This window comes from Barbatula barbatula (assembly GCF_947034865.1).
Source record: "Barbatula barbatula genome assembly, chromosome: 15".
NCBI lineage: Eukaryota > Metazoa > Chordata > Actinopteri > Cypriniformes > Nemacheilidae > Barbatula > Barbatula barbatula.
In genome coordinates, this window is record NC_136778.1 from 9,827,955 (window position 1) to 9,855,182 (window position 27,228).

The window sequence follows — 27,228 nt, forward strand, 5'->3', positions numbered from 1 at the left end:
GAAGTTGCACCCTTTATGGCAGTGTTTCTTAAAGTGTGGGGCGGGCCCCACTGGTGGGGAATAGAGACATGACAAGTGGGGCGAGACAAATGGGTGGACATTTTAAAGATTTCATCTTTTATTAATGACTTTATTATTGACCATACACTCAAAACAAAGACACATTTAAATGTAAGTCTTAAAACAACATCAGATTGCAAATAAATTGCAAGAATGTTTTTACGTCAGAGGTATGTGACATGGAATGGAAAGAAAACTGGAGATTCGGCACCAGCAGAGAAAACCAACACAGACAAAGTTTATTACCATTTAGATTTTTGGCTATTGGTGACAGGTGGGGCTCGGACCCCTACCCTACCTCCAAAGTGGGGAATGGCAGAAAAAGTTTGAGAAACACTGCTGTATGCTGAATTTCTCATTTGTTTTAATTATTGCATGTCAGATGATGCATAGATTAAAACAAAACAACATAACACATATAAAGGAAAAAAGAAGAAATTATGAGATAGAAAATGTTTCCCAATGCAGTGTGCCAAGCCAGGTGAGTCATCTCTTCTTGACCAGACTTGTGTAGCCTATCATTATTTACAGATTGCCTAAGAGTCTAGAGTAATACCAAGTCAATTCCGCATTTCCTCCGTGTGTGCACATTTTGCGCTTTCCCGCCCCTTGACTTGTCCAGAACAGCACCTGAACACCAGACAGACTCTTCACTGTCTCTGCTTCACAATAACAGACAGCGGCGGACGTTTTCCAGCAGCACCATGAAGCTATCGGTCGCTTTTCGTCACGCTCACCGGAGCCACCCGAACATTCGACGACCAAGAACCACCGGTATCACGGTTTTAAGCCCAGAGAGCAGATTCAAAGCTGGTAGTTGTACGGTTTCTCATCAACCGGCTCGGAAAGTAAGTTCAAGCAGCGAAACGGGCGCGATCTTTAAAAGCCATGCAAGGAAAAGAGATGGACCCATGTACGAAGGTGCCATTAGGTGAGACTAAAACAAACAGCAGTGACAAATCTTCCGAGGAATGTTGAGTGTTTTTACGATTGTACAATGGTGTGTTTGCAACTTTTCCTTTGTGTTTCAAGTCGGATGTGTTCCCACGTGTTACCGGTGTTTGGCCGCCAGGCGCCAGCTGATGTAACTTCTGGCTCCGTTGGGTTTTAAACGTTTCATGCATGGAGATTGTTTTTCGTACAAATTGTCTGCATATGAGTACAGTGATAATTTAACAATATAAATGAAAATTAGTTTTAATATCTGATTGTTTCCATTTTAGGATATAAGTATTTAAGATGTAGGTCAGTGTTACAGGATATGATCGGATTTAAAGGGAGACTTCACGAAAATGACAATTCTGTCATCATTTACTCGCCCTCGAGTTGTTCCACATCTGAATACATTTATTTCTTCTGATGAGACATATATTTTGAATAATGTTTACTACTAGACAGAGATTGGTAGTCAATGTGTCCCAGAACTGTTTGCTATCCTGCATTCTTGAAAATGTCTTCTTTTGTGTTCAACAGAACAAACATAAAATAAAAATGTCCTACTATGGGAGTCAATTGGGGCCAAGATATGTTTTAGTTAGAAGCATTCTTCCAAATATATTTCTCTGTGTTCATCAGAACAAATACATTTATACAGATTTGGACTCGAAAGGTGAGTAAATTATGACAGAATTTTCATCTTTGGGTGAAGTATCCCTTTAAACAGGTGTCTCCTGTATGGGATTGTTGTTTTTTTTCAATATAGAAGTATCTATACAGTTTTTAATGCTGTTACATATAAACTAACTTCAGTAAATTCACGTATGATTTCTCAAATCTGAGAAATAAATCCATACTCTTTAACTCCGTGATTTTCAACCATTGCCTGGATGTATCCCCTTCATTTCTTTAGATATGACCTGTTTGCAAATGAAGTCAAAGTTCAGGTATGCTTCAGGGTTTAAAAAGAATCGCTAAAGATGCCTTGGCTCAGCTTTACAAAAAATGCAGATGCAGCAGATTCCAAGGCAACGTTATCAAGAGGTTATGAAGTTCTAAATGTGTCTCATCTTTTTGATGTTGCAGCTGTGCAGCAATGAATTTCTTAAATTTAGAAATAGTGTTTGAATTTAAAAATGATAAAAAGTTTGAAATCCGGCAACTGGTTGTGCCCTTGTGCACTAAGGATCAAAGTTTGTGACCCAAAGCTCAATACCAGGCAAACTGATTGATTCATTGACGTTTGATGTGTGGTCAACATTGATTCTGATCGAATGCTGTCAGTTAAAGATAACTAGCCTATATTGTTTTAATCATATCTCAGTTGCAAGACTGACAACAAAAATGATAACTTCTTGTTTTTGTCAGTTTATATGTGCTGTACTTTCATCAGCATTTGTGAAAAAGGGGAACATGGCTTCAGATCAAATCATCTTGTTTAGCACAGTGAGTTGAATGGTAAAAAGTAACTTTATGATAATTTGTCACCTACAGTGACATCATTCAGAGAAGCAGGGAGGAGCTCAGAGCTATTGGAGAAATTCACCCAGGCCTTAAACCTACACTGGCAATTATACAGGTTTGGCAGAGTTACCTTCTACATTCTACACACATTTGTCTAAGTTTTGTCTATGTTTTTCTAAAAAATAACTGATGTAACAATATACATATCTTTTGATATACCAGACACTGTGAAAACTATATTTATTCACAACAGGCTGGTGAGGATGACAATTTGCTGGAGATGAACAAAAAGATGGCTGGAAAGGTAACTGTTATATCCATCCTCATCGTCATGTACATTTTAGTTACAGAATGGGGTTTGAAGTCATTTATTGTGCTCCTGATTTTATCTCTACACAGATTGGCTTGAACGTGATACAAATGTGTCTACCGCGCCAGTGCACGGAGGATGAGGTAAGCTTGATGTTGCAACATTTGAGAGTTAATAGCCTTAGTGTCTCAAAATAAACTTCTATTCACGAGTTCGCCCTCGCCAATAAACAGCTCCTTGTTGGGATAGATGGTAAAGCATGGGAATGCAGGTTATGCGCATTTGGCGTGTTGTACAGGGAGTGGGCTCCGAGCTTGCAGGAGCTGATAGGGTAGATACGGTGATTGCTGATGGTGAACCAGGCTAGATCATTAAGTAGAGATTGCGTGCTCGACTGATAGGTGATTGCTGCTGATGGAACATCGGGCTGATTTATATGCTTAGGTTCCTCCCGAACTTTGTTAATAAAACATCATTTTGAGAGATGGCGGCAGTCTTCTGACTCCTGGACTGTTCTGATGAACTGCTTCTATGGTTATAGGTGATAGAGGAGATCTTGAGGTTGAATGAAGATTCTCGTGTTCATTGTGTTTTCTTGAACCTGCCTCACTCCTTCCTGTCCAGTGCTGTTCGTAACGCCATCAAACCACAGAAGGATGTGGATGGGTGAGTGTTTATATGCAGATCGCTTATACATACAGATTTCCCATCTGACACGTTGGCACTTGGCAAGTGTTCGATGCTCAGGCCGTCATGTGTGTCTGTGTTTGCAGAGTTTGTGATCTGAATATAGGTCGTGTGGCGTTGGGGGATCAGAGAGAAGGCTTTACATCACCTGTCGCTGAAGCTGTGCTGGAGCTGCTCACCAGACAAGGTGTGTGTCTGTTTGTTTGTGTGTACAGAGAATGCATATGAATATTAGTGAGCCTGTCTGTGAAATCCAGGACAAATCTCATTTTAATTACATTCAACCATTCACTTTACTACGATTTCAATTGTTGGCATGAGCTTACTCCACTGCGATGATTACTTTTTTCTTACACAAACTACCAAGAATTTTAAGCAATTCTAGCCAAGTTTATAAATTTACAGCTTTGAAATGTACTCTGTCAAGTTACTTGTTGTTCATTACTAGCTTTTTGTGTAGTTTCAGATGCCCTGCTGGTTGGCAAGATGACACTGCTGGTGGGTGTGGAAGGTCACCTGAAAGTGGCTCTTCAGTGTTTGTTGCAAAACAATGGCATGATGGTGCAGACCTGTGAGTGGCACTCGGAGACGCTAGAAAAACAGGTGAGAGGGGCAGTTCAAGCTTTACGTTTAGTATTTTTCTGTTTTCACCAGCAGGGGGCAGTGCTGCCTTATGAAAAGAGATCTGTTCATAAATGATGCGAGATATACAGTACAAGCTTTCATGTTGCAGTCTAGTTTCTAAGTTGATTTACTCTGAATGTAACTCGTATTTGCTGAATGATGTGGTCAATTAATTATGTCTTTCCTGTGTTTAACCATCTTGCACATTTTCTTTTTAGGTCATTGAGTCAGATGTTGTGGTTATGCTGGAGACAGGGCTTAAATGTCTCCCACCCACCTGGTTGCGGCCAGGGGTGGCAGTCATCAACCTCGGCTTTGCTCTGGGTAGAGGTACGTCTCTAAGTAAGGCTGCTTGGCAGGTTATACATGTCTGAGAGTAAAAATACACTGGTCTTTAGTCATTTGAGAATTGAGGAAGTCTTCCAAAAACACTTGATGTAAAAGGCAAGCATGTGATTTCTCTATAACGGATTAATGCAGGCAGCCCATTACATGACTTGCCATTGCCAAGGGACTGTAATGGATATAGAGCCCGTGCAGTTTTCTCCATAACCCACAAGCATTCAATTAGCATGGGAATAATAATAAAACATGACTGATTTTATTTTCAATGATGCTCAGTCTGTGCCAAGGTTTCGTATGTATGATGTTATTTCCTAGAACACACTGACAGCTGGTATGATGGAGTTGAGACTGATTCTTCTTTCGTGTCTCTAAGCGCTGCTTTAAGAATGCAGGTAAGGGACCTTCTGCTGTTGTATTATTTGCAAGTGGTGATGATGTGAATTTTGAGTGTTGTTGCATCATATTTGTGCACTAGTATGCGTTGAATGAAGAAATAGTTTTTATTTTAAATGTGTATTTTGATTGTTTAGCATGTGGTAATGAGCTGCAGGAGGTGGATGCAAGCACAACAGTACCAACCGTGGAGGCTCCGCCCACTAAAACTTCAGCCACTGTCACCTGTGCCCAGGTATGAGCAGTTCTTTATTAAAGTTACATCGTTGTTGACAACCTATTTCTAATCGGTGTCTGGCTTTTAAAGGAATTGTTCACTTTCAACATACATTTTCATGAATATTTACTCACCCCGTTGTCATCCAAGATCTTAATAAATGTTTTTCTTTAGTCAAAAAGGAATTAAGGTTTTTGATGAAAACCTTCCAGGATTATTCTCCATATAGTGGACTTCAATGGACTCCAAATGGTTGAAGGTCAAAATTACAGTTTCAGTGCAGCTACAAAGGGCTTAAAACGATACCAGACGATCAATAAGGGTCTTATCTAGCGAAACGATAGGTCATTTTCTTAAAAAAATAAAAATGTATATGCTTTATAAACGCAAATACTCGCCTTGCTCTGTTCTGCACAGCGCTCAGGACTTCATATAATACGTAATAATGTTTAAAGGTCACGCTTGATGTTGGTAGAGCAGGGCGAAAAAATCCATCTCATCTTCAAGTTCAAAATCGTCTGACATCGTTGTTTTCCCTTTTTACTCCCTTTTTTTGTAAACGGCGTTTGACTAAGTATTTGCACGTTCAACTTGTAAACACCGACTCGGTACTTCCACCTATGTCAAGCCTGACCTTTTCCACGTAATTACAGATTACGTGAAATTGTGAGCACGCTGTGCAGAACAGAGCATAGAGAGCATTTGTGTTTTTAAAGTATATACATTTTTTGAAAAAATTTAATTTTAAAAATATTCGCTAGATAAGACCCTTATTCATCATCTGGTATCGTTTAAAGCCATTTGAAGCTGCAGTGAAACTGTAATTTCGACCTTTGAAGTCCACTATATGGAGAATAATCCTGGAATGTTTTCATTAAAAACCTTAATTTCTTTTCGACTAAAGAAAAAATACATTAACATATTCAATGACAACATGGGTGAGAAAATTATCATGAAAATAAATGTTGAAAGTGAACAATTCCTTAAATGTTTCCCACAGTGACATCGAGATCTCCAGATCACAGACCCCCAAGCCCATAGCTCAGCTGGCTGAGGAGATCGGGCTGCTTCCAGAAGAGCTGGAGGCCTATGGTACCACCAAAGCCAAGGTCCACCTGTCCCTCCTCGACCGTCTCCCGCATCAGCCTGATGGCAAATACGTCTTGGTTGCAGGGTGCGGCATTTGTCTTTACTCAACTTTGGTTTAATCGCAGTATTATACATCCCGCCTCCAGTTCACGCCATTGGTTGATCTTTACAATAAAGCTAATCTGTAGTCTTTGCATATTAAACTAGTACATTAATATGCTGTATTCATCCTTTTGTATTGCAAGTAAATGAGAGCTGCTTTTGGGGGTGTACTGAGGTTTCAGGTGTGTGTGGGTGTGTGTGCGTTTGTACTATACCTAAAAATTCCTAGAGAGAGTGATTGGTGGGCTCAGGGATCTTATCAGCTGCTGGCTCTCAGGCCCACCGTGAACCTCCCTTTCATCCCTGTGTGTGAAGTGTGGCTCGGTCCCCTCCGAGCCCGGTGGCTCTTTCATGTGTGTGGGGAATGCACAGACCCCCGGCTTTATCACTACCTCTTTCCTCCCCCTTTCTTTAAGTTCAGTCCTTTGTTCTGCCTACAGAGCCTGTGAAGCGGCTCTGCCCTCCCGCACAACCCTCTCAATTACTGTCAGCCAGTGGCATGCCTTTACTGTGCTGCCAAAAGAGCTGCTTCACATAAAGAGAGGAAGAGAGGTTGCTGATGGGGTTCTTGGGAGACTGAAACGGCGAGATCAGAAGAGGGAGAGCAAGAAGAGAGGAAAGGGAAAATGAATAGATGCATAGTCGGCTAGTCGCAACTCCTTCACTATATTGGATTGAATGTGCAAAACTGTAAATTTGGTTGGTTGCAAGAAATTCACTGCAAAAATTATGATCACAAATTTTTGGGCATTTCAGCTGTATGTTTTATTGGTTTAACCAAATATTAGTAAACCTGAAATAATCTTCCCGAACCTCTGTTTTGCGCCTTCTTGATATATATTTGGTGTTGTGTACCACCAGTTAAACAAATTCCAAGAATTAGATATTCACTAGAAGCTTGTTTTAACATTTCATTTTGTTCAATCTATGACCATTTCTAATCTCATAAAAATTGAAATGCAACATTGTAAAAAGCGCTATATAAATACATTGTGTCAAAGCAGCTTTACAGTAAGAAAGAGAAAACGGACAAAAGTTGGTGTTTGTATTAAAATAACAGTGCGTTTACGATGTGGGTGGTCTGTGTGTTTCAGTATAACTCCCACTCCTCTGGGTGAGGGCAAGAGTACGGTGACCATCGGTCTGGTTCAGGCCCTCTCAGCTCATCTCAAGCTGAACGCCTTCGCCTGTCTGCGACAACCTTCCCAGGGCCCGACCTTTGGAGTCAAAGGTGCGCTTCTGTGCCTGTTTGCACAACCTCAGTTTGATATAGAAGTTTATGATTGACATTGTCTTGTTATATCAGGCATGTTGTCTTATGTTTGTGTTGCTGTCTGTTTATCAGCATGCTTCATTATTTCGTCTCCCCACAGGAGGAGCAGCGGGTGGGGGATATGCACAGGTCATTCCTATGGAGGAGGTGAGCGAGGACAGACATCCTGTCTCCTACTATCACAAATGTCTTTCCCTTAGAATTGTCTGTCACTGATGGGAGACTTCAGAATCACATAGTCATTAAAGGGATAGATATATATATATAAATATACAAATATATATATATATTGTAAGATGTGTGTCCCTTTAAGACAATGTCAAATAAGACATTTCTGTGTGTAATTAATAAGGAAATAAGAATTGTAATTTGGTACTTTTGCAAAATTATTTTGCCTTTTCTCACTCATTTAACAGATTAAGTTGATCAGTATTTTTAACCTTTTTTTCTCATTATGGATTAGTTAATCAGTGTATGTTAGTACATCTAAATTTGTATGTCTATGTAATAATATGAAGTTCTAAGTATTTGGTGTTTTAACCTTTACATTTTATTAAGATCATTTCTTTAAACTTGCATAGGCTCCCCAAATATATGCGAAATCTGATGAGCCATGTGACTCTAGCGTGATTGGAGAGTACTGTATTTGGAAAAGCATCTTGTTACTCTTTTGTACAAAATCTCTTTTTTTGTGCCATAATGTTCGTTTTGTTGCATTTTTCAATATTCTTGAAAGTATCTGATATAAATTGGGTTCTGGGTATACCAAAATGTCAATAAATGTGTGTAAACTTGTGCACTTCACTTTGTCTTTATTCCTTTTCTTCCAGTTTAATCTTCACCTCACAGGCGACATTCACGCTATAACCGCAGCCAATAATCTTGTCGCAGCAGCTATTGATGCCCGCATTCTTCATGAAGCCACTCAGTCAGACAAGGTAAACAACTGCAGAGTTTCTGTCAGATTTTCAATCTCCACGGGCTTTAATGTTGGGTTCATGAAATGGTTCACTTTCAAAATGAAAATTCTGTCGTCATTTACACTCACTCTTGTGATTTCAAACCTGTATGACTTTCTTTCTTCCAGAGAACACAAAAGAAGATATTTTGAAAAATGTTGGTAACAGAACAGCTTTTGTAACCAATGCAAGTGAATGGGGGGCTGTTAACAACATTCTTCAAAAATCTTCTTTTGTGTTCTGTGTGAACTACTCTTAGCACTTTTACAGAATGGCTTCAGGTCAAAAGTTACATTCTATCAATGAGATCTGTGTTGATCACCAACCATTATGCAACATTGAGATTGACTTACATTCTTTTGCAGGCCTTGTACAACAGACTAGTGCCATCTGTTAATGGTGTGAGATGCTTTTCTCCTATACAGCTGCGTCGTCTACAGGTGAGTCTGGTTGAACACTTCAGACAGTTCATTCATTTAGATTAACATCAGTTTTCCAGGATAGAGGTTGTGCACACAAATGCAATACATCAAGTTACCATTAGGGGCCCTCATGAAGCTATTTTGAAACCGTGTTCTCATTATGAGGAAATGATTCACAGCAGGTTCACATAAATGTTTTTGTCTTACTGTTTAAGTAAACACGGCAAGTGTTGTTTTGATTCTTACACAGATAAGCTGGGAGTCTCTTCCAAACACAAAAACTGTTTATGTTTGCCCAGGGACAGCTTGAGCTTAGTTACATTTAGAAATATTATATGATATGTGGGTAACACTTTACATGATTTACTATTGTGTTCATTAATGATAAATACGTAATATACAAATGCATTATGAAGCAGTTATAACTGCATGAATAAAAAGAGGGATTCTCGCGAAATGCCAAATATTGAGACATTTTTAACTTTTTTTAACCTATTCATTCATTATTTATTTGATTCGAAAGCATATTCATTATTATCTTGATGTGGTTTGCTATATAGGCTGTTAGACTGAACACTGTAGAGTGTTTTTTTCGTTAGAATCCCCCTTTTTATTCATGCAGTTATAATTGCTTTAAAACGCATTTGTAAATTACTTATTTATCTTCATAAAGGGTACCTTAATCTAAAGTGTTACCGATATGTTTAAGGAGTTGAATGTTAGAGGCAGTCAACAATTTAAGATTATAATTTAACCACAATTTGAAAGACATTTATGGACACGTTGGGGCTTTCAATTGCAAAATAATTTAAATTAGAAAAACATCCTGCATATTCTTTGTCTGAGTCAAGGCCAGAATTTATGAAAATGTTTAAATACTAGATTTTATGTTTGTCTCCTTACATTTGTTTTCAGCGTCTCGGAATAAACAAATCTGACCCTGATGCCCTGACCCCACAAGAGGTCAACTCATTTGCCCGTCTTGACCTTGACCCTGAAAAGGTCACATGGCAGCGAGGTAGGTGCAGGTGTATTGGTATACTGTTTCTCATAGTTTTCTTCCCATGCTTGGTAGGTCACAGAGGTTTTAGGCTGCAGGAAGCTGAGTATACTAAGATGCCTAGTAAGCTGACTGACTGTGTACCAGTCCTTGTTGCCATAGAGATGCTCTTACCACTTTCTTACATACACTGAGATGTTTCTATACCCTATTCAAACTCTATAGGAGTTTAAGTCTGAAGTACAGTAGGTGATGTGCGGTAAATGTTACCTAAATCCGACAGCTAACTGGCCAATTTGTAGTAATTCTAGTTGGCAGACAGAACTTTGGCGTAAACTATGCATGGCCTAAGTCGTATGTATGTCATTAGTCTGCGCATGTTACTATGTTATCCTTCCAGAGCAATCTTTGAAAACTAGCCCCCTCGAACCCAGTTACAATTCTCATCACATCTGCTGAGGAAACCCAACATAGACCTTCTGCGTTTTATTATGACGCTGTCCCGCCTGAGATCTGCACATTCAGCTGCATCGGGCGTCTCCCGCTTTACTTATGGTCGCCTGGGAACATCTACTGCCTTTAGCCCAAAGTTGAACGTTAGGGTGACAGCGCTGCAATGTCTAATGGGTCTGGTTAAGAGTGCACGCTAAGACGAGGGGCCTGGACGATTAAGACCAGGTTTACATCTCTCTCCTGCTCCGAGGGAGAGTGCATGTTTCTATATGTCTACCTGAGGAAATGTCTGAAGATCGTCTCTGCGACATTCGTAAAGTCTAATGTAAGCCATTAGGCTTCCCATGGGTTTTCTATGGTCTGTTATGGAAAGGTATCACTGTGAATGATGATTTTTGTTTGACATCAGCACATTCCATCCTTGTTATAGAAGTTCTCAGATTTTATGTTACGCTGTAGCTCATGTACGCCCTACGCTCGCAGATAGATGAACTGATACAAATATACAAGAGGGAAATGAGATGCCGAAAGCCTGCAAGTGTACTAAACCGCAGTCATGTTTTAAAACAAGGCTTATAATTGTTCTTCGTTTGTATGAGAAAACACCGGAGGGTCTGAATTCCTTCTCCAACTTCCGTGCCCTTTGGGAGTTTGTGTTTATGTCTCATTGCCCCATCCCACATTTTGCTTGGCCGAAAAAATGTGCAAGGTCTTTGAGGAATGCGTGTTATTGTGAGGTTATGGTTTCCCTCGGCCTAAACCGCGCTGGGTCTCTTAGGTCATTGGTTTTGTGAGATTCATTAGATTGCCTCATACATCTCAACAGTGACGGTGAGATTTGCAAGATCTATCCAGCTTGCAACACTTAGCATCCAGCTGAGATCCCTCATGCCATTTATTCTCTACAGGCTTTGTTTTCAAACACAGCAGCTATGTCTGAGCAGATATCGCAGTCTAATGTTATTGCAACCTGGTGAAAAGGTTGAATTAATGAGAAAAAGCTCAAGGAAAGACAACTGAAGTGTTTTAGTTGTACCAGATTGTTATGTTATCGTAAGTGAGCAGGTTTAAGAAGATACAGTCTTTGCCTCAAGCACGTAAATATTTTTTATAAACGTCAAATCAATTCTTAACTTTTTTTTTACGTTTATCACAGTTGTTGATACCAATGACCGATTCCTGCGAAAGATCACTGTTGGCCAAGCCAACACTGAAAAAGGCCATGCCCGCCAGGTACGTGATTTTAAAGTTTTCATTTTGTTAAACAGCAATATCCTCGTGTTACACCAAAGTTTTGTCTTGTTTTCTCAATCAGTATTTGCTTCTCTATATCTCTCGCCCTCTGTACCTCTCTCACTTTTACGTTTATTTCCTTAAACTGGAATTAATTAAGTCTTGCGGTATGTCAACAGCTGTCAGGAATAATGACCCCTAAACCAAATCGGCCAGATAACAGAATGCACCTCAATGGGACACAGGCTAAGTAAAAGCAAATGTTTCAAAAAGGGGAGACAAAAGGGGTTATTGCTTGCATAGCAAACCCGTGAGCTGGCCAAGCATGTGCTTGCATTCATCCAAAGCTCTCCCTAACCTCCCCCCATTCCAACTGTATCCCAAAACCTCTGAAACGTTCGCTACAGCACAGCAGTTGTCTTCTGGGGAAGTGCAGTGTACTGTGTGTGCATTTTTTAGACAAAGTAAAGGTTTGTTTTTGAAATGCAAAACTTTTGCAGACAAGCAAGTTAACGGGACAGTTCAGCCAAAAGAAAGAAATTTTCATTGTTGGGTGAACTGTTCCTTTTCAACATATTTTCACATTTATAATATACATATTGTACATAATGAAGAAATGTTATTATAATATTAGTTTATGAAAAAAACATTACCATGTAGCTATGTGACAGGTGCTAATGACACAAGAGATGTCTGTTAAGCGGCCAATCATCTCTCCTGATAAGGCATCTGGCCACCCGTTATCTGCTCCCAGCTGTTTTATTAAAGGAGTATTTATTAGCTGAGAGTTAAACCAGGACAGCTCAGCTTTACTCCAGCTGGGGTTGACATGGACACATGTGGGAGCAGTTTGCTCACATACTGTACGATAAAGAACCAGCCCTGGCAGATGTCTGCGGATGTGTCTGATGACATCTCACCGCCTCCCGAAGAGTCATTTGAATGGAAATCACCTAAATTATCGTGTGTGTGTTTGATAGTCCGTATGTAACCTCTCATCTTTTTTCAGACCCAGTTTGATATAGCTGTGGCCAGTGAGATCATGGCCATCCTGGCACTGACCGATGGGCTGGCTGACATGAGGGCCAGATTGGGACGTATGGTCATAGGGAGCAGCAGAAACGGCCAGCCGATCACCACAGATGACCTGGTTTGTGTTGACTGTCGACCAGTTGTCCGCTTAACATTTGAATTAGATATTTTTATTTATTTTAGCATTGAGACGTTTCATGTCTCAATCATTAACGCTATAAGAGAAAGTTGTGCCAAATATCCTTTTCAAGAAGTTCTGACGGTTAATCACTGTAAAGGCATCAGACCCCACTTGATGCTTCAACAAAAATATTTTGACATTTATCGATCACTCTCTTTCAGGGTGTGACCGGTGCTTTAGCAGTCCTCATGAAAGACGCCATCAAACCGACACTGATGCAGACAGTGGAGGTGAGACCTCTTCCCTGGTTTTGTTAGTATCTTTTACACAGGCACTCGCTTGTGCGCTATTTTTCTTATATTCTGTCACACACATCCATGCACTCAGTGGTCATAGCCGCGCTATCTTGATGGAAACTCCCAAACTTGATACTCTCTGCGTTGGTGAAGCGATAGAATATTAGAAGCATGAAACGGAAAGCTCGCGCACTAACATAAGTACATCTGGTTTTGGTTTTGGCTCAGTGGGTGTGTGTCTCGCTCTTCAACTGTCACACCCCGAGCGCCATGAGAGAAACTGGAAATGAGAAATAGACAGTGGTGAAAAGCCTGATTGTTGGAATGCCTTTCATCTTTACAGCTTTTAAACATGCTAATGACTCGCGATTGATGTTCGGTGTGTGCATGCGTGTATGCTTGCATAGGAGTTGCGTGTTTTTAGAGAGCGGCTGCAGAATTGCTTTGAGAGAACTTTCCTGCCTGGTTTCCTGTTTCTTTTGCGAGTAGGAATCATATCAGGATGGAACAGACCGCAAAGGGTTGTGGGAATTGTCTTTTTGCATGGGGATGTATTATTCCTGCAGGGATTGGGATGTGTGTGTGTGTGTGTGTGTGTGTGTGTGTGTGTTTTTGGTATGTGAATGACTAAACAAAAGGACTTGCGTGTGTTCAGGGACTCTTGAGGCCCTTTTGAGAGAGAGCGTAAGTTGTGTTAATCGGATATTTGTCTAGTTGAGTGAGGTTAGGTTTATTAACCTTAGCCCGTATGCACCCAAAAACTGCTTAAATTGATTTAATTGGAACTTAATTCTGAAAAGAACTTTCAAATCGGTGTCCATAAATCTCCTTTAAAGGTCCAGTGTATAAAATTTAGCGGTATCTAGCGGTGAGGTTGCAAATGGCAACCAGCAGCTTAGTCCTCCACTCACCCCTCTGTTTCGAAGCGCTATTGGTCTGACACAGGGCTAAGATGTTGTCATGTTTTTGCTTCTTTGCCGAAGGAGTTAAAGTATTTACAAAATGCGCTCTTGTAGAGCAGTTTGTCCTTTTAGGGCTACTGTAGAAACAACAAGGCGATTTACATGCAAGGGGACCTGCGTTGTACGTAAATAGCTCATTCTAATGTAATAAAAAGATAACACTTCATCATGTAAAGTCTTTTTAATCTTTTGAAGACATGTCTGTCAATAGATATTCCTTAATCTTCCACCATTGCACCTTTAAAAAAAAACGAACCCACACTCCGTTCTGTCTCGCTTGGTTTTTCCTGTTTTCTATCTGTCCTGGGTTTGGCACGTCACATCTCTCCCATTTTCCACACTCGCGGGGCAAAGGTGTCCCGTCATATCGGTTTGCATCTTTTGATATGATAGTTTTTCCAGAGGACAGTTCTTTGGAAAGCCAAACATCTGCTTTCCATTCACACAGTCACACACATACAGACAGTTTCTCATTCTTTTAGTCAGACTTGATGGATAGGCAGCAGTGATATAGATGATATCAATTTTTTTAATGCTTTGGTTGAAATAGTGTGAAGATGAATCGAAGAAACTATTTGAGATATTCTTTGATTGGTCTGATTTGTATTTATCATAGTAATAATATGTTATGAGCCGACCTCAACGCTTCTATAAATAAAAATGGGTGGAATATAAGGTGGTTGGCAAGTTTAACTTGTTGTACGGCAGGTCTTTTATTTCTGCTTATAAAGAAAGCATACTCCTAAATTGCGTGCATCTTGGAAGCCACAAACAAACACACAGGGTGTCGGCGACAAACCGAATAACAACATTCATTGTGCTGTGTGACTTCTTTAAATGCGTTTGGATAATGAATCAAATCAATCGTAAAGTTATCACTTATTCGATAAACAGGTAGAATCACTTTAAAAGTAATTGATGTTGACAAGCCACTGGCAAACGTGTACCTAACAGGGTGACGCCTCGATGTGAACACTGTTCGCTTAACCCGCTTGACTCCTTTTAAACACATCACCTTTGCACTTGGGTAGAATATTTAATTATCAGGGTCTGCTCATGTGGTGATATGAGGTTGCTGGCATGCACTGATAAATGGTTAGTTTATATAGGAAATCTTTCTGTTTCTCCATGGACAGAGAACAAATTTGACCTCCGTTTCATACCAGATTTTACTTCCTTTTCCTGAATTCGAATTACTTCATCACTCCATTTCTTGCTTTTCCATCTTCCTGAACTTTCTCCTTCCTGTCCGTTCAGTTGTCAGTTTACGTGTCGGAGCCTTTCCGTGGGACTTTACGGATTGCCACAGGGTCATGGGTTCAAGACCCACATTTTCACATGTCTTCTTATGCCTTCTGACACTTTATAATGAAACACATTTTCTAAAGTTTTGAACTATGTAGTTGAAGGATACCGTATATGTTAAGATTTTGTTAAAATGCCTGTTTTTTTTAATAATAATTCACCATTTTCAGATGCTTTTGTGACACTGTGTCAGTTGTGAACCCATTAGGTGCTAATGTAAGAAGTTGTCATTGGGTTCTGACAGGAATTGTTGTTGTTTGTTATTTATCTTATGCCAGGGCACCCCAGTGTTCGTGCATGCCGGACCTTTCGCTAACATCGCCCATGGAAACTCCTCCGTCTTGGCAGACAAGCTGGCCCTCAAATTAGTAGGAAAAGAAGGCTACGTCGGTGAGTGTGCTCACACACGCATACAAGCAAATGCATTCATTTGCACACCACAGCTGTTTTTATAGGGCACATATTCACTGGCCAGAGACAATGGCTATGCGGGGGTACGTTTAACCGAAAACGGTGACGCTTGGTTATTTTCTGCTTCGGGCTCTGCTCATGTGTCAGGCTGGTTTCACATGCTCAGCCACGGCCTGAGAGCTCTAGGAAACCTCTACAGCTTGCGTAAAGCCGAGCAAAGAACCGGATACTTTATCTTAAACCTCAGAGGAATGTTTTGTTTTTAAGCTGAATCCAGTTAATCCTATCAGTCCTGCACACCTGAGCATACATACACATTCAAAACCTACGTGCATACACTAAAATATTCTCATGTTCACTCTTTTGGTACTTGGGACTTTCTAAAATGTTCACACCTAGTTAACCTTTACATACACAGTGTGTTTCGTTATATTGCAAAATAAACATCTCATTGACTTCCATTGTTTCATACCAGGAGGATGATATTTCTATGTTATTAAACACAAAATAAAATGATTAGAAAGTCTTTCAAATCTTCAAACTGCACATTTTTTATGTTCTGCTGTATAGTGCATTTAAAAAGATTTGGCCCACCACACGTGTAAAATATCCACGTCTCTCTCCTTCATTCCTATTGCTTTCCCCCCATTCTTTTAACTCTGTCCCTTTCCCTCTCTCAATGTCTTGTCCCAGACACTTAAAGAATGCTAAGAATGGCTGAGGGCCCTGTGGTCCATGCTAGCATCAGAGACATTTTCAACCTTCATCATCTCAAGACAAACTAAACACTAGGTGAAAACACAGCCAACCAGACCAGCCCAGGATTTGTGTCCAGATTTGTGTCCAGTTACGGCATAATTTTTATAATCTTTTTGTTTTATGTCTGCATGTAAATCCTTCTAAATAAAGACATTGCTAGAACCCCCTGCAGGGCTATTAGAGATGATTTGATTTGCTACTTTGCAAAGAACGGCCGATGGGGACCGCTTTAGTTGAGCGGTTTAGTTTACTCTCGTTCCTAAGTTCAAGTCCTTTTGAGGCTCAGATCATCAGCCTCAAGAAACAGCTGGAATTCTGGGAGTTATGTTGACTTTTGTAAAATTTCAATGATGGGGGGGGTTGTAACCGTTACCTGATGCCAAGGTATGTGTGGTATGCTGTGTTTTCGCTGTGGGTGAGCGGGAGGACACTGCATATCAGCTGATTATACACAACAGATCCACTTCACAGCAAAAGCACTGCTTTGCTGAGGAATACTAGAGCGGTATGAGGGTGACCTTTGGTCTACACAGAAGAAGCTGATGGCACTTTAGCCTCAGACTGATAGATGACTTGATCATTCCAGGTTCTGTGCAGTGTGGATTTGTGAAAGCCAATAACATACTCCTCGCCTCACATTCCCCTCAGAACTGAGACGACTGTAAATCTGTGTCTGGAGGGTGTGTGGATGACATAAAAACGGGTTATATACTCGTTTTAATGTTCCCAGTCTTGTCAAACCCAGTTGGGGGTGGTTGACTTTGTTTTTGCACCTGGTTTTCCCAAGGTCATAAGCAATGCCTTCAAGATAAACTGATTCAGTCATATACTGATTTGATAGGATGCTTTTACATTTCAATAGTGTTTAGGTATAAAATTAGTTCCTTTTCTTCCGCGCTCTCTCGTAAATTCTTGAAGAATTTGTGATGGACATATCTGGCTTTGCCTCATCGGGAAAGGGACCAAAGGTAGAACGGCAGAACAAAGACTGACACCAGGAGGTTACCGCCGTTCAAAACATAATGCCAGACCAACACGCACACACACATATACACGCAGACGAAGAGCCTTAGAAAATGAGTGCCAGTCCTCTCAAGTGGAAATAACAACATTGCCCATCCCCTTCCCTCCTGCTCCAAAAGCCTGGGAAGTAGCACAGGAAACTTGCAGGGTTCTGGGAAAAATGGATTAGTAGAAATGCTCCAGTGGTACAGTGGTTCAGTGGTACATTCACGTTTTATATTGACCAGTTAAGAAAAAAAACAGTACATGTCTCTTACACACAAAATAAACATTAGTGGCTTGTGGGGAGGCGGAAGAGACCGGAGAATAATGCTTATAGTGCTTGTTTCTGATGCTCAAAAAGAATGGAAGATGTTGGCTTGCACTGATGCTTACTTTGAAACGGTTGTAATTATATAATTGTTATGAATAAATGGCAATAACTCGGCCTGGAATGTGGGGACACGGCTTATTAAATTAACCCGTGTACGTGAGTGAGAGCATGTGTGTACATAAGGTTGAACCCATTCATCTGGTAAAAATCATAATTCTTGACCAACTAATTTAAAGTGATATTTCACCTTCAAGTTGATCCGAACCTGTAAAAAAATTCTTTGTTTTGCTAAACACAGGGGAATATATTTGGAAGAATGACAGTAATCTGTTAAATTAATGACATCATTCAAATATCTTTCTTTGTGGTCAGCAGAACAAAGACTTTTATACAGGTTTGGATAATGATGACACAAAAATCATACAGACCTTCAGAGAAAATTATGTTATGCAGTTGTAAGAGTTTATGCAATTATAACACAGAACTTTTTTCATTCACATGTCTTTTGAGCACAATAGAGTTAATGTTTAATCTGGAAATATAAAGTCTTATTTGGACCCCAAAAATGTTGTTTAAAGTTGTTGCTGTTCTTTCTGTGCTCAGTGACGGAGGCTGGATTTGGTGCTGATATCGGCATGGAGAAGTTCTTTAACATCAAGTGCCGGACATCTGGACTGAGGCCTGATGTTGTGGTGCTGGTAGCCACTGTCAGGGCTCTGAAGATGCATGGAGGTGGACCAAATGTAAGTGTTTCTGCCCATGTAGCATCTCTATTTTTCAAACTTTAAATATATAACATTTATTGTTATGTTTCTTTTACAGGTCACAGCTGGTGTACCGCTGCCTAAAGAATATGTTGACGAGGTAAGAGATGTTCATCGTACTTTTACTTGAACAATTTTCTTTTAGTTTCTGTGATGTTAACATCACCTTATGACATTGCAAAAGTAAAGACCATTTATCAGTCATACTAGTAGTCCTACTCAAAGTAACAAGAGCACAACACTGCATTCTGTCCGCCAGCGACTGTGTCGCTAGTCTCTTGTTACGAGGTTGTTAGAAGGGGTTTCTAGCTTTGGTTAAACATTTATAAGCAAACCCTACAGTAACAGACGAGAAACTGCTGACGTGAGATGCACTGCTATACTCCTATTGGGATTCGCTCCTGAAAGACGCACATCATTTGTATAAAGTTGTGTAAATCTCAACTGACACGTCGCCAGACACGCCCACTTCCTGTCACCAATGGTCACTAGTGTCGCTGGATGTCGCCGGCTCTTGATTGAAATGAATGACATCACCTCGCTTGGTCGCTGGGTGTCGTTGGCGGTCTGAATGGTGGGTTATAGTGGACAATGGCAGATTTTGTGCATAATTCTTTGAGTATTACATTGGAAAACAAGAAAGTGTTACAGCAGCCGAGAACTCAATCACTTTTATAGACGGTTTTATTGGATCCACATGCCCGGCCTAAAATTAACTTCCGGTCTGTATATGGTTATTGGTCTTACTAGTGACTAATAATATAACATTAAAATATATAATTTATTTTATGTATGTTAAAAATAATTAACATTAATGCTTTATTGTGTATACAAATTTTAACTAGTTATTGATTATTTGTCGATTCTAAATTTGGACCACATAACGTTTGTTTATATTGCTGCTGCTGAAACCTACCATAGCAAATACAAGTTTTGTCCTTTACGACTTGTATGCACTATCTTACCCCATCAATGAGTGGCGATATTGCTCCCTAATGTTGAAAAGAAAATAAAGGAGGAAGAGGGAGATGAGTGAATGAGTGCCTGCCGCGCCCTGCTACGCTCCGAAGGCCCATAGCCCTTCTCCTTTGACCCCCATTTCTCCCTAGTGTGGTTTGTGTTATTCAATTAACAGGGAAAATACAGTGTCTGTTTATGGAGGTAGAGGCACAGAGGCGTAATGGGAGTTGTAGTCTAGAAAGAGTGATGAAAAGCAGGTACAGTGTTTCCTAAAACCAGCCCAGCTGGGAAAATAACTCAAGTGCTTAAGCTAATTGTGCGGTTTTCTAATGAGAAACAGAAGGCACCAAAGCTTGTCTCCTGAGCTTTGGATGTCTATTGTCCGAGGCTGGTTCTGCTCTGCTAGCGTCAGTTTGCTTGTAAAAAGTAACAGGAGGTTCACTCCGGAAAGCACCGTAGATGGTTTTCTCAAGGACAAACCTACTCATCCTCTGATAAAGAAAATAACAAACGATTCAGTCCATGTAAAAGAATGCAACCAAGCTTTCAGCTAGTTTATTCCACTACATTCTTGTTTTTAAAGTCCACTTAAAAGACAAACACAATGTGTTTGACCTCAACATGGATACAATCCACATGCATGTTTTCAAGACACTCTGCAAAACAATATTAACAATGTTTATTGTGCCTGTGTATGTTTATATGTACAACATGTAAATATTTCCCCCAAACTCTTTAACAGCCTCATAAAATTGCTTCGAGCTTTTTATTAGTGTTGAGTGAGTAAATTCCTTTAACCTCTAATATAAGATGTTTATGAATTAATAACTAGCTATTATTAAATTCTCGTTTTAGACAAAGATGAGTTTAGTCTGTGTGTGTTCGGAAAAAAGATCTTCTATCTATAATTGATATTTAGTGATTTATGTTTTTGTCTCATCAGAATCTGCAGCTGGTTGCGGAGGGCTGCAGTAACCTGAAAAAGCAGATTCAGAACGCTCATCTCTTTGGGATTCCTGTGGTTGTCGCTCTGAATGTATTCATGTAAGACCAATCTAAACTAAACGGTGTCAGGCTGTGCTGTAGTAGTTGTGAGTTTTGAGTGTCAATATCTTTTCTTTCTTTCTGTAAAGCACTGACACTCAATCAGAGATTGACCTGGTGTGTCGCATCGCAGAGGATTCTGGGGCCTCAGCTGCTGTGCCGTGTAATCATTGGTCAAGAGGTGGGCGGGGCTCTGTAGAGTTGGCACATGCTGTAAAAGAAGTTGCGTCTCGTGAGAGCCATTTCAGATTCCTCTATAGTCTGCAGGTGAGGCCAGACTTGTAATTTTGCTTCAGAATTTCACTTATAAACAAGTTGGATGTTTTAAACATTATCAGAAATGTATTTTGCTTTATGCTTTATTAATTGGTCTGAACATACGAGTTTTCCCAGTCAGGGTGGGATGGGGTTGTAAAACCGTCAGCTGGTTTCAGTTAACCTTAGTGATTTTTGGAGGTTGTGACTTTGATTAGGTGATGCTATGAAAGGCACTTTCTTGGTAATTTGTGTTCATGGCTTTGACTAGGTTCTATTATCCTATTAGAGGTTTGGACACTTACAATCCCAAACATTTATCCGGAAAAAAGGCTATAGGGGATTTTCTGGCCATCAGAAAGGAGGGTTATTCCAAATCTGTATACATTTCTTTGTTCTACTGAACACATGAAGATATTTAAAAATAAAAATATTTATTTTTATCATTGACTACCAAAGATTATTGTATAATTCTAGAAATTATTTTGTCCTACTATGGTAGTCAAAGGGGTAGCCGAAAGGCCTCCTATATCACAGACCATATTAAAAACCATGATTATCGATACTGAATTATTTTTACTTCCATGATATCGTAAACAATTCAGCACCCGTTAAAATCTTGCCTAAAGAACCACAAAGGTTACAGACTCTTTCTAATACATACATGCACTCCAATTTTAAGTGTGATTTTTTGGCAAAATCAGAAGACAATAAACTAAATTAAATTAAAGAATTTTATAGCATTTATGTTAACATTTAATTGAATGATAATACCGTTACCGTGGAGATATTTGGGCATCAACCGTAAAGTTAAAATCTCATATGGTGACAGCCCTAAACTAATTTAAATATGGCAACATTATATCTCGTTCGTCAATATTCATATGATTAAGTCACTGACAGAGACCCATCCCTTATTAGCCAATTACTGTAGACATATTTAATAGGTTTGCTGACATCACCCATAACAAGGTCGACCACATCTTTTTTCTATTAGCTTTTAGGAGGAATCTTTTAACTATTACTGCTATTCCGTAAAGCTCTTAGTGGTAAGAAAATGTTTTGTGACTTTTTCCACAGGATCCTATTGTGGAGAAGATTCGGACAATTGCACAGAAGATTTATGGTGCTGCTGACATTGAGTTATCGCCTGAGGCTCAAGCTAAAATAGACTACTACAATCAACAGGTGAGAGAGATTACCATTATTATTATTAAATATCATGCAGGCCTGTGTGTATGCGGTGTGTTCATTTGTTTTGGAGCCAATATGTTTTTAGGTTCTCATTGTAGACTTTGAAGAATGCTTATAACCAATCAGATTGACCCCCATATTGCAGTAGGAGAAATGTACTTTATACTTTTTTTAAATTCTCTTGAACACAAAAGAAGACATTTTGAAGAAGGTAGGTCATCAAACAGTTCTGGGGCACTGTGGGAGTCAATGGGGGGGTAATCGTGTCTGGTTAAATGCATTCTTCAAAATATCTATCTCGGTGTTTATCAGAACAAAGTAATGTATACAGATTTGGAACAACTCAAAGGTGAGTAAATGATGACAGAATTGTCATTTTTGGGTAAAGTATCCCTTTAACTGTATCTCGCAGGGTTTTGGTGCTCTACCAATCTGCATGGCCAAGACCCACCTGTCTCTTTCTCACATGCCGGAGAAAAAGGGTGCTCCCACAGGTTTTGTCCTGCCAATCAGAGATGTGCGTGCCAGCATCGGGGCAGGGTTTATCTACCCTTTAGTTGGAACTGTGAGTATCTTTAAATCTGATTTTGAAACTCTTGTCTTCCATTTCCTTTTTCCTTTTTTTCCCCCCACTCACTTCTTCCCTCTAGATATGTGTTGGCTCTTGGCTCTTGATGCCATCTGCTGCCTTGCATCTGTGTCTTTTATTACTTCCTTTGCTGGTAAGTAGGTGGATGTTTCAGTTACTAATAGGATCCAGGATTATGGTTGAACCTGTGATCTATGACCTCGCCGGGCCCTTTAAAAACAGCCCTTCGCCGAATTCCATTGGCCGTTATGTTTTGGTTCCCTAAAGCCAATATCGGCTAGCCTAAGGCGGGTATATCTGTCTGTCTGAATTCCTTACAATATTTGGCCAGTTTTTTATTATTATTATTAATGAAAGTAGGCCTCAGTTAGGGTTTGTAATGAAACCTGTGAGTCTGCTTGGCTATGTGCTGTGAAAACAAACCCTTACGGCGTGGTGTGAGATGGGGCTCAGAACTTGACTTTGACAGGTAAGACCCGTGCTTGTCAATGTGTGTGTGCGCGTGTTTGTGGTTCTCATTTAACCCCCGCTGGTTCACTTTAGGAACAACTGTTTCAAGACGTTTAACTTTAGGGTCGTCAGACCAGCCTTTTTCATTATTTTCTATTACACTTTGTCTAATTTTGTTCCACTTTGATTCTTTTTAATCTTTTCTCCCTACATTTTTTAAAAATAAATTTCCTGAATGTTTGTGTACATAAGTGAATGTTTGAGGTATTTCGCCGATCTGTAAAAGATGTCATAAAATTTGACTTTATTCTATCCCATTTTATTTGGTAAAGCTATAAGACATCTGTAGGTTGTTTTCTACAAAAAGCGTAAACCCTCCGGCTTTATGGTCCTCTTAAAACATTGTTGTGTTTAGTTTGTGTGCCGTGATTATCCTGACACAGCAATATTAGCAACGTTAGCTCTTTGTGAGTTTTAGACAAAACTGTCTGCCGTTTTATCACGGTAATTTCACAACGTTCTTGGCAGTATCTTCATCCCCTAGCGCTCCATCTGCTCTGTGATGATGTTCATTTGTGCTGACCAGCCATTGTCTTTTATCCAGTTTGATCCAGTCAGCCATTCTGTATGTAGTGCATGTTATGGTGTGTTGTGTTGGCTGGGTGAGGCTTAGGGAAGGAAGTTAATTTCCGGGTTGAGAGTAAGGTCCAGGCTGTGATGCAGGTTCAGGGTCGGGGTGAGGAGTCCACAGTGCAGCGTTCTAGGGGTTGGGTTGCTGTGACCCCGCCCCTCTGGTTTGGTCACCGGTCTGTTCACTTTTATCTCCGCAGGGCTGCTGCAGGACGCACGGCCAGCGCTCGGGACCCCTCACCCTCAACCCCTGTCATACTTTACTGCCAGCGCTTTGAACTTCAGTCTAATCCCTCTATCTGTCTAATGTCTTCCTATATGTCTTCCTATATGTCTTTTTTATGTCTTCCTCTCTGTCTTTTTATACGTCTTTCTCTCTGTATTTTTATACGTCTTCCTATCTGTATTTTTATACGTCTTCCTATCTGTATTTTAATGTCTTTTATCTGTCTTTCTTTATTTCATTGTTCTTGTCTTTTCTTTCCCTTTCTGTCTGTATGACTGTTTTTAATCTGTCTTCATGTCTGTATCTTTCTTTATTTCACTGAATGCTCTTAATTCAGTGTCAGTTAAATAAGGGTCCATACGATACAAAATTCTCTCGCTCTTATATCAACCTGCAGTTACATAGAGAATCCGTTTGTCTGCCTGGTTCTTTCTATAGAAGTCCCCGTGGGACAAAAGCAGACTTAGTGGGGGTAACAGGAGGAAGTGGCTGATGTCATATGCCAGATATGTGAGGGAGGGGTCAGCCAAAAAACAATTAGACTCAATGGATCATAGCTTCCACACAGCTCGGATTTATTGCTCAAATCCGTGTCTGCTGTAAGCCGCACAATAGATTCCTGATGATACTGCTGGAAGGCTTATGGTGTTCTGGCAACCTGACCAACACACTGCCATGAACAGATGCTTGTAACAGACACTTTTACTCAGCAAGATTTTGAGTTTACTTGTGCTTAAAGGCTCTCTGCAATTACATAATGGTGTGTTAATCATGGATATAATTGGGGGTACAAATTGGCTTAATTGAGAAAACAACAACATTAGATATACAGATTGGACAAGCCATTTTTATGTGTCAATACACACATGACCAGGTACATTTAAAGGGATTGAAATACAGTTGTGGAGATGCCTGTACTGGTAATAAAATAAATGTAAATGCACTGGGACGTATTCTGTGTTTGTTTTTTGCTTTGAAAGAAAAACAGGAAATTTGTCATCACCAGTCCTCATCATCTGCAAGGAAGTTCATTTATTCTTGTAAGCCAATAAACCACTCCTGGGTCATCAGGGATGAAAGACATTTTTCTTTTGATTGAATTATTCAGAGAGGGAGAAAGAGAGATGGGCCTTTGTTCTAAGATGGGACACCACAGTGGTTTGATGTGAAGTATACAGAAAATATTCACATGACCACAGAAAACAAATGTTTACTGGCCATTAGGAATCAATACTAAAGTATTTGATTGTGTATCCTCTTATAAGTCTGTAAGCAGGGCAGTTAAAGATTTTTTTCATTGGATCCAGTGCAACAGACTTCAGTATCTGAGACCTCTGTGAAATTCAGGTTAATGTTCTGTGGGGAAGGTGAAATTGCTGGATAAATGATGTGTTGTTTCCTCTCTTTCTGTCTTAGTCATTCTTTTTAATGATGAAATTTCATTACGATAATTACTTTCCTTTGCCTGTGTCTCATGTGTGCTAGTCACTTGATTTCAATTCGTGCTATTTTAAGGTGCTGTTCATTTGTCTGTCAGCTTGACTGAATTTTGTTGTTAAAGGATCAAAATAAGTAATATTATAAAGGTTAATAAATAGCAATTCAATAAGTAATTGCACTGATGTATCAATATTTACAAAATGTATATAGAGACATTGCTGTATCTCTTGAATTACCAGTTTTTATAATAGAATCTTTGTCACATGCTGCAGCAGTTTAAAATACCTCCATTCACAGTCTGACACTGTGTGGCTTGATATATTGTTCACACATTGTTTTTAATGTGCTTGATATAACTGACAAAATATCTATTTTAGTTGACAGATATATCCAAGGTTTCCCAAAGATTTATCGTCAATCAGAAAGACTTCTTGCTCATTGCATTGTACCTGTTTTACAGATGAGCACCATGCCTGGATTACCTACACGGCCTTGTTTCTATGACATTGACCTTGATCCTGTTACGGAGGAGATTAAAGGACTCTTCTGAACGTGCTTGTGTAGCCCTTGAATGGTAAGATGACACAAAGGTGTGTCAAAACAGTGATGCTGTTTTGTCTTCGCACTTCATCCAGGCCACACACCAAAAAGATCATATCTAATCCCAAAATAAGAAGGTCTGTTTTGAACAACTACAAGATGGTATTTGGGTAGCATTGATTAAAATCTAGGTTGTAGTTTGTTCAACTCCAACGTTTATTTTTGTGTGCTTTATGAACTTTGGTTTGTGTGATTTAATGTATGCAAAAATGTGTCTTCTCTGTTCTCAGATGTTCGGCAGTATCTCTGTAGATTAGACCTTCATTCACACACATCTCATCCACAGCCCTGTGCCAACATACCACTGAGAATTTTACACTTTTAACAGTTTCTTATTTTATTAAGGCAATATTTTAAGTCCTCTTTTTATGTTCTTTTATGAATTTCAATTTGATCAGTAAATGTCTGGATTTTTTTCTTCTAGTTACATACTTTCACTGTTTACAATGCAATGACGCACAAAAGCTTCCAAGCGCATTCCATGTGGCTTGATACATAGTATAAATGCTTTAATATTTGTGGCTTTAATGTTTTAAATAACCTACTGTATGTCAACAGTATTCAAGAGAATACCTTTATTTGCTTTGCATTTGCGTACTGTTAACATTCTCTTTAATTTGTACTGTATTTGACTTCAATTTCAAATATGTGTTACAGACAATTATGACTGGAATCCAATGTCTAAGGTGCTCTTATTTGGACACTAAACCACCCCAAAAATTCCAGATGTTGTCTGCGGTTCTTTTTTGACACCTGTTCGGTCTCTTTGTCTCTCTCTGTTATAAAGAATCAAAATGCATGTTTTTTTAAAACATACTTCTCATAGTTTTTGCACATTTTTGAACATGAATGTACATGCCAGACAATCTTGTGTGAAACATTTCACCATTATCTGTAATTCAGAGGCTTTAACTACAGTGCGCAACGGGAGTAAGGAGAGGAGCTCCATTCATTGTGTTGCAATAGTTGCAAAACCTGTAGTTTTCAAGTGTTGAGGGAAACATTCAGCAGTGTAAAGGGCACTTAAAGAACGAGGTGACAGCGAGTGTTAGGAGTAAAACTGTTTTAGTGATGTGAGTTAATTTAATTGAGAACATGCATATATAATATAATTTAATTATAAACCCAAATCAGAAAAGTTGAAACGCTATGTGAATAAAACAATGCAATGATTTGCTAATCTAATAAACCCAGATTTTATTCACAATAGTAGAACTATCAAAAGTTAAAACTGAGCAGATGTACACTTTTAAGGAAAAAATAAGATAACTTCTATATGATGACAGC

At 39.5% G+C, this 27,228-nt stretch overlaps 1 protein-coding gene across 1 annotated transcript; it reads left to right on the top strand.

The window, feature by feature from the left end:
- The first annotated feature begins 524 nt into the window (after nt 1-524).
- On the top strand, nt 525-27,124 carry mthfd1l (methylenetetrahydrofolate dehydrogenase (NADP+ dependent) 1 like). Its single transcript, XM_079475326.1, has 28 exons — nt 525-991; nt 2,491-2,575; nt 2,714-2,764; nt 2,860-2,913; nt 3,312-3,436; nt 3,544-3,644; nt 3,918-4,060; nt 4,300-4,411; nt 4,742-4,818; nt 4,957-5,054; nt 6,037-6,210; nt 7,322-7,458; nt 7,601-7,647; nt 8,331-8,438; nt 8,825-8,899; nt 9,797-9,899; nt 11,491-11,567; nt 12,577-12,717; nt 12,942-13,010; nt 15,562-15,673; nt 18,393-18,532; nt 18,612-18,653; nt 20,457-20,557; nt 20,647-20,824; nt 21,893-22,000; nt 22,419-22,571; nt 25,802-25,915; nt 26,172-27,124. The coding sequence occupies exons 1-27, from the start codon at nt 765-767 to the stop codon at nt 25,889-25,891; spliced, it is 2,928 nt and encodes a 975-aa protein (XP_079331452.1). The 5' UTR covers nt 525-764; the 3' UTR covers nt 25,892-25,915; nt 26,172-27,124.
- The last annotated feature ends 104 nt before the right edge of the window (nt 27,125-27,228 follow it).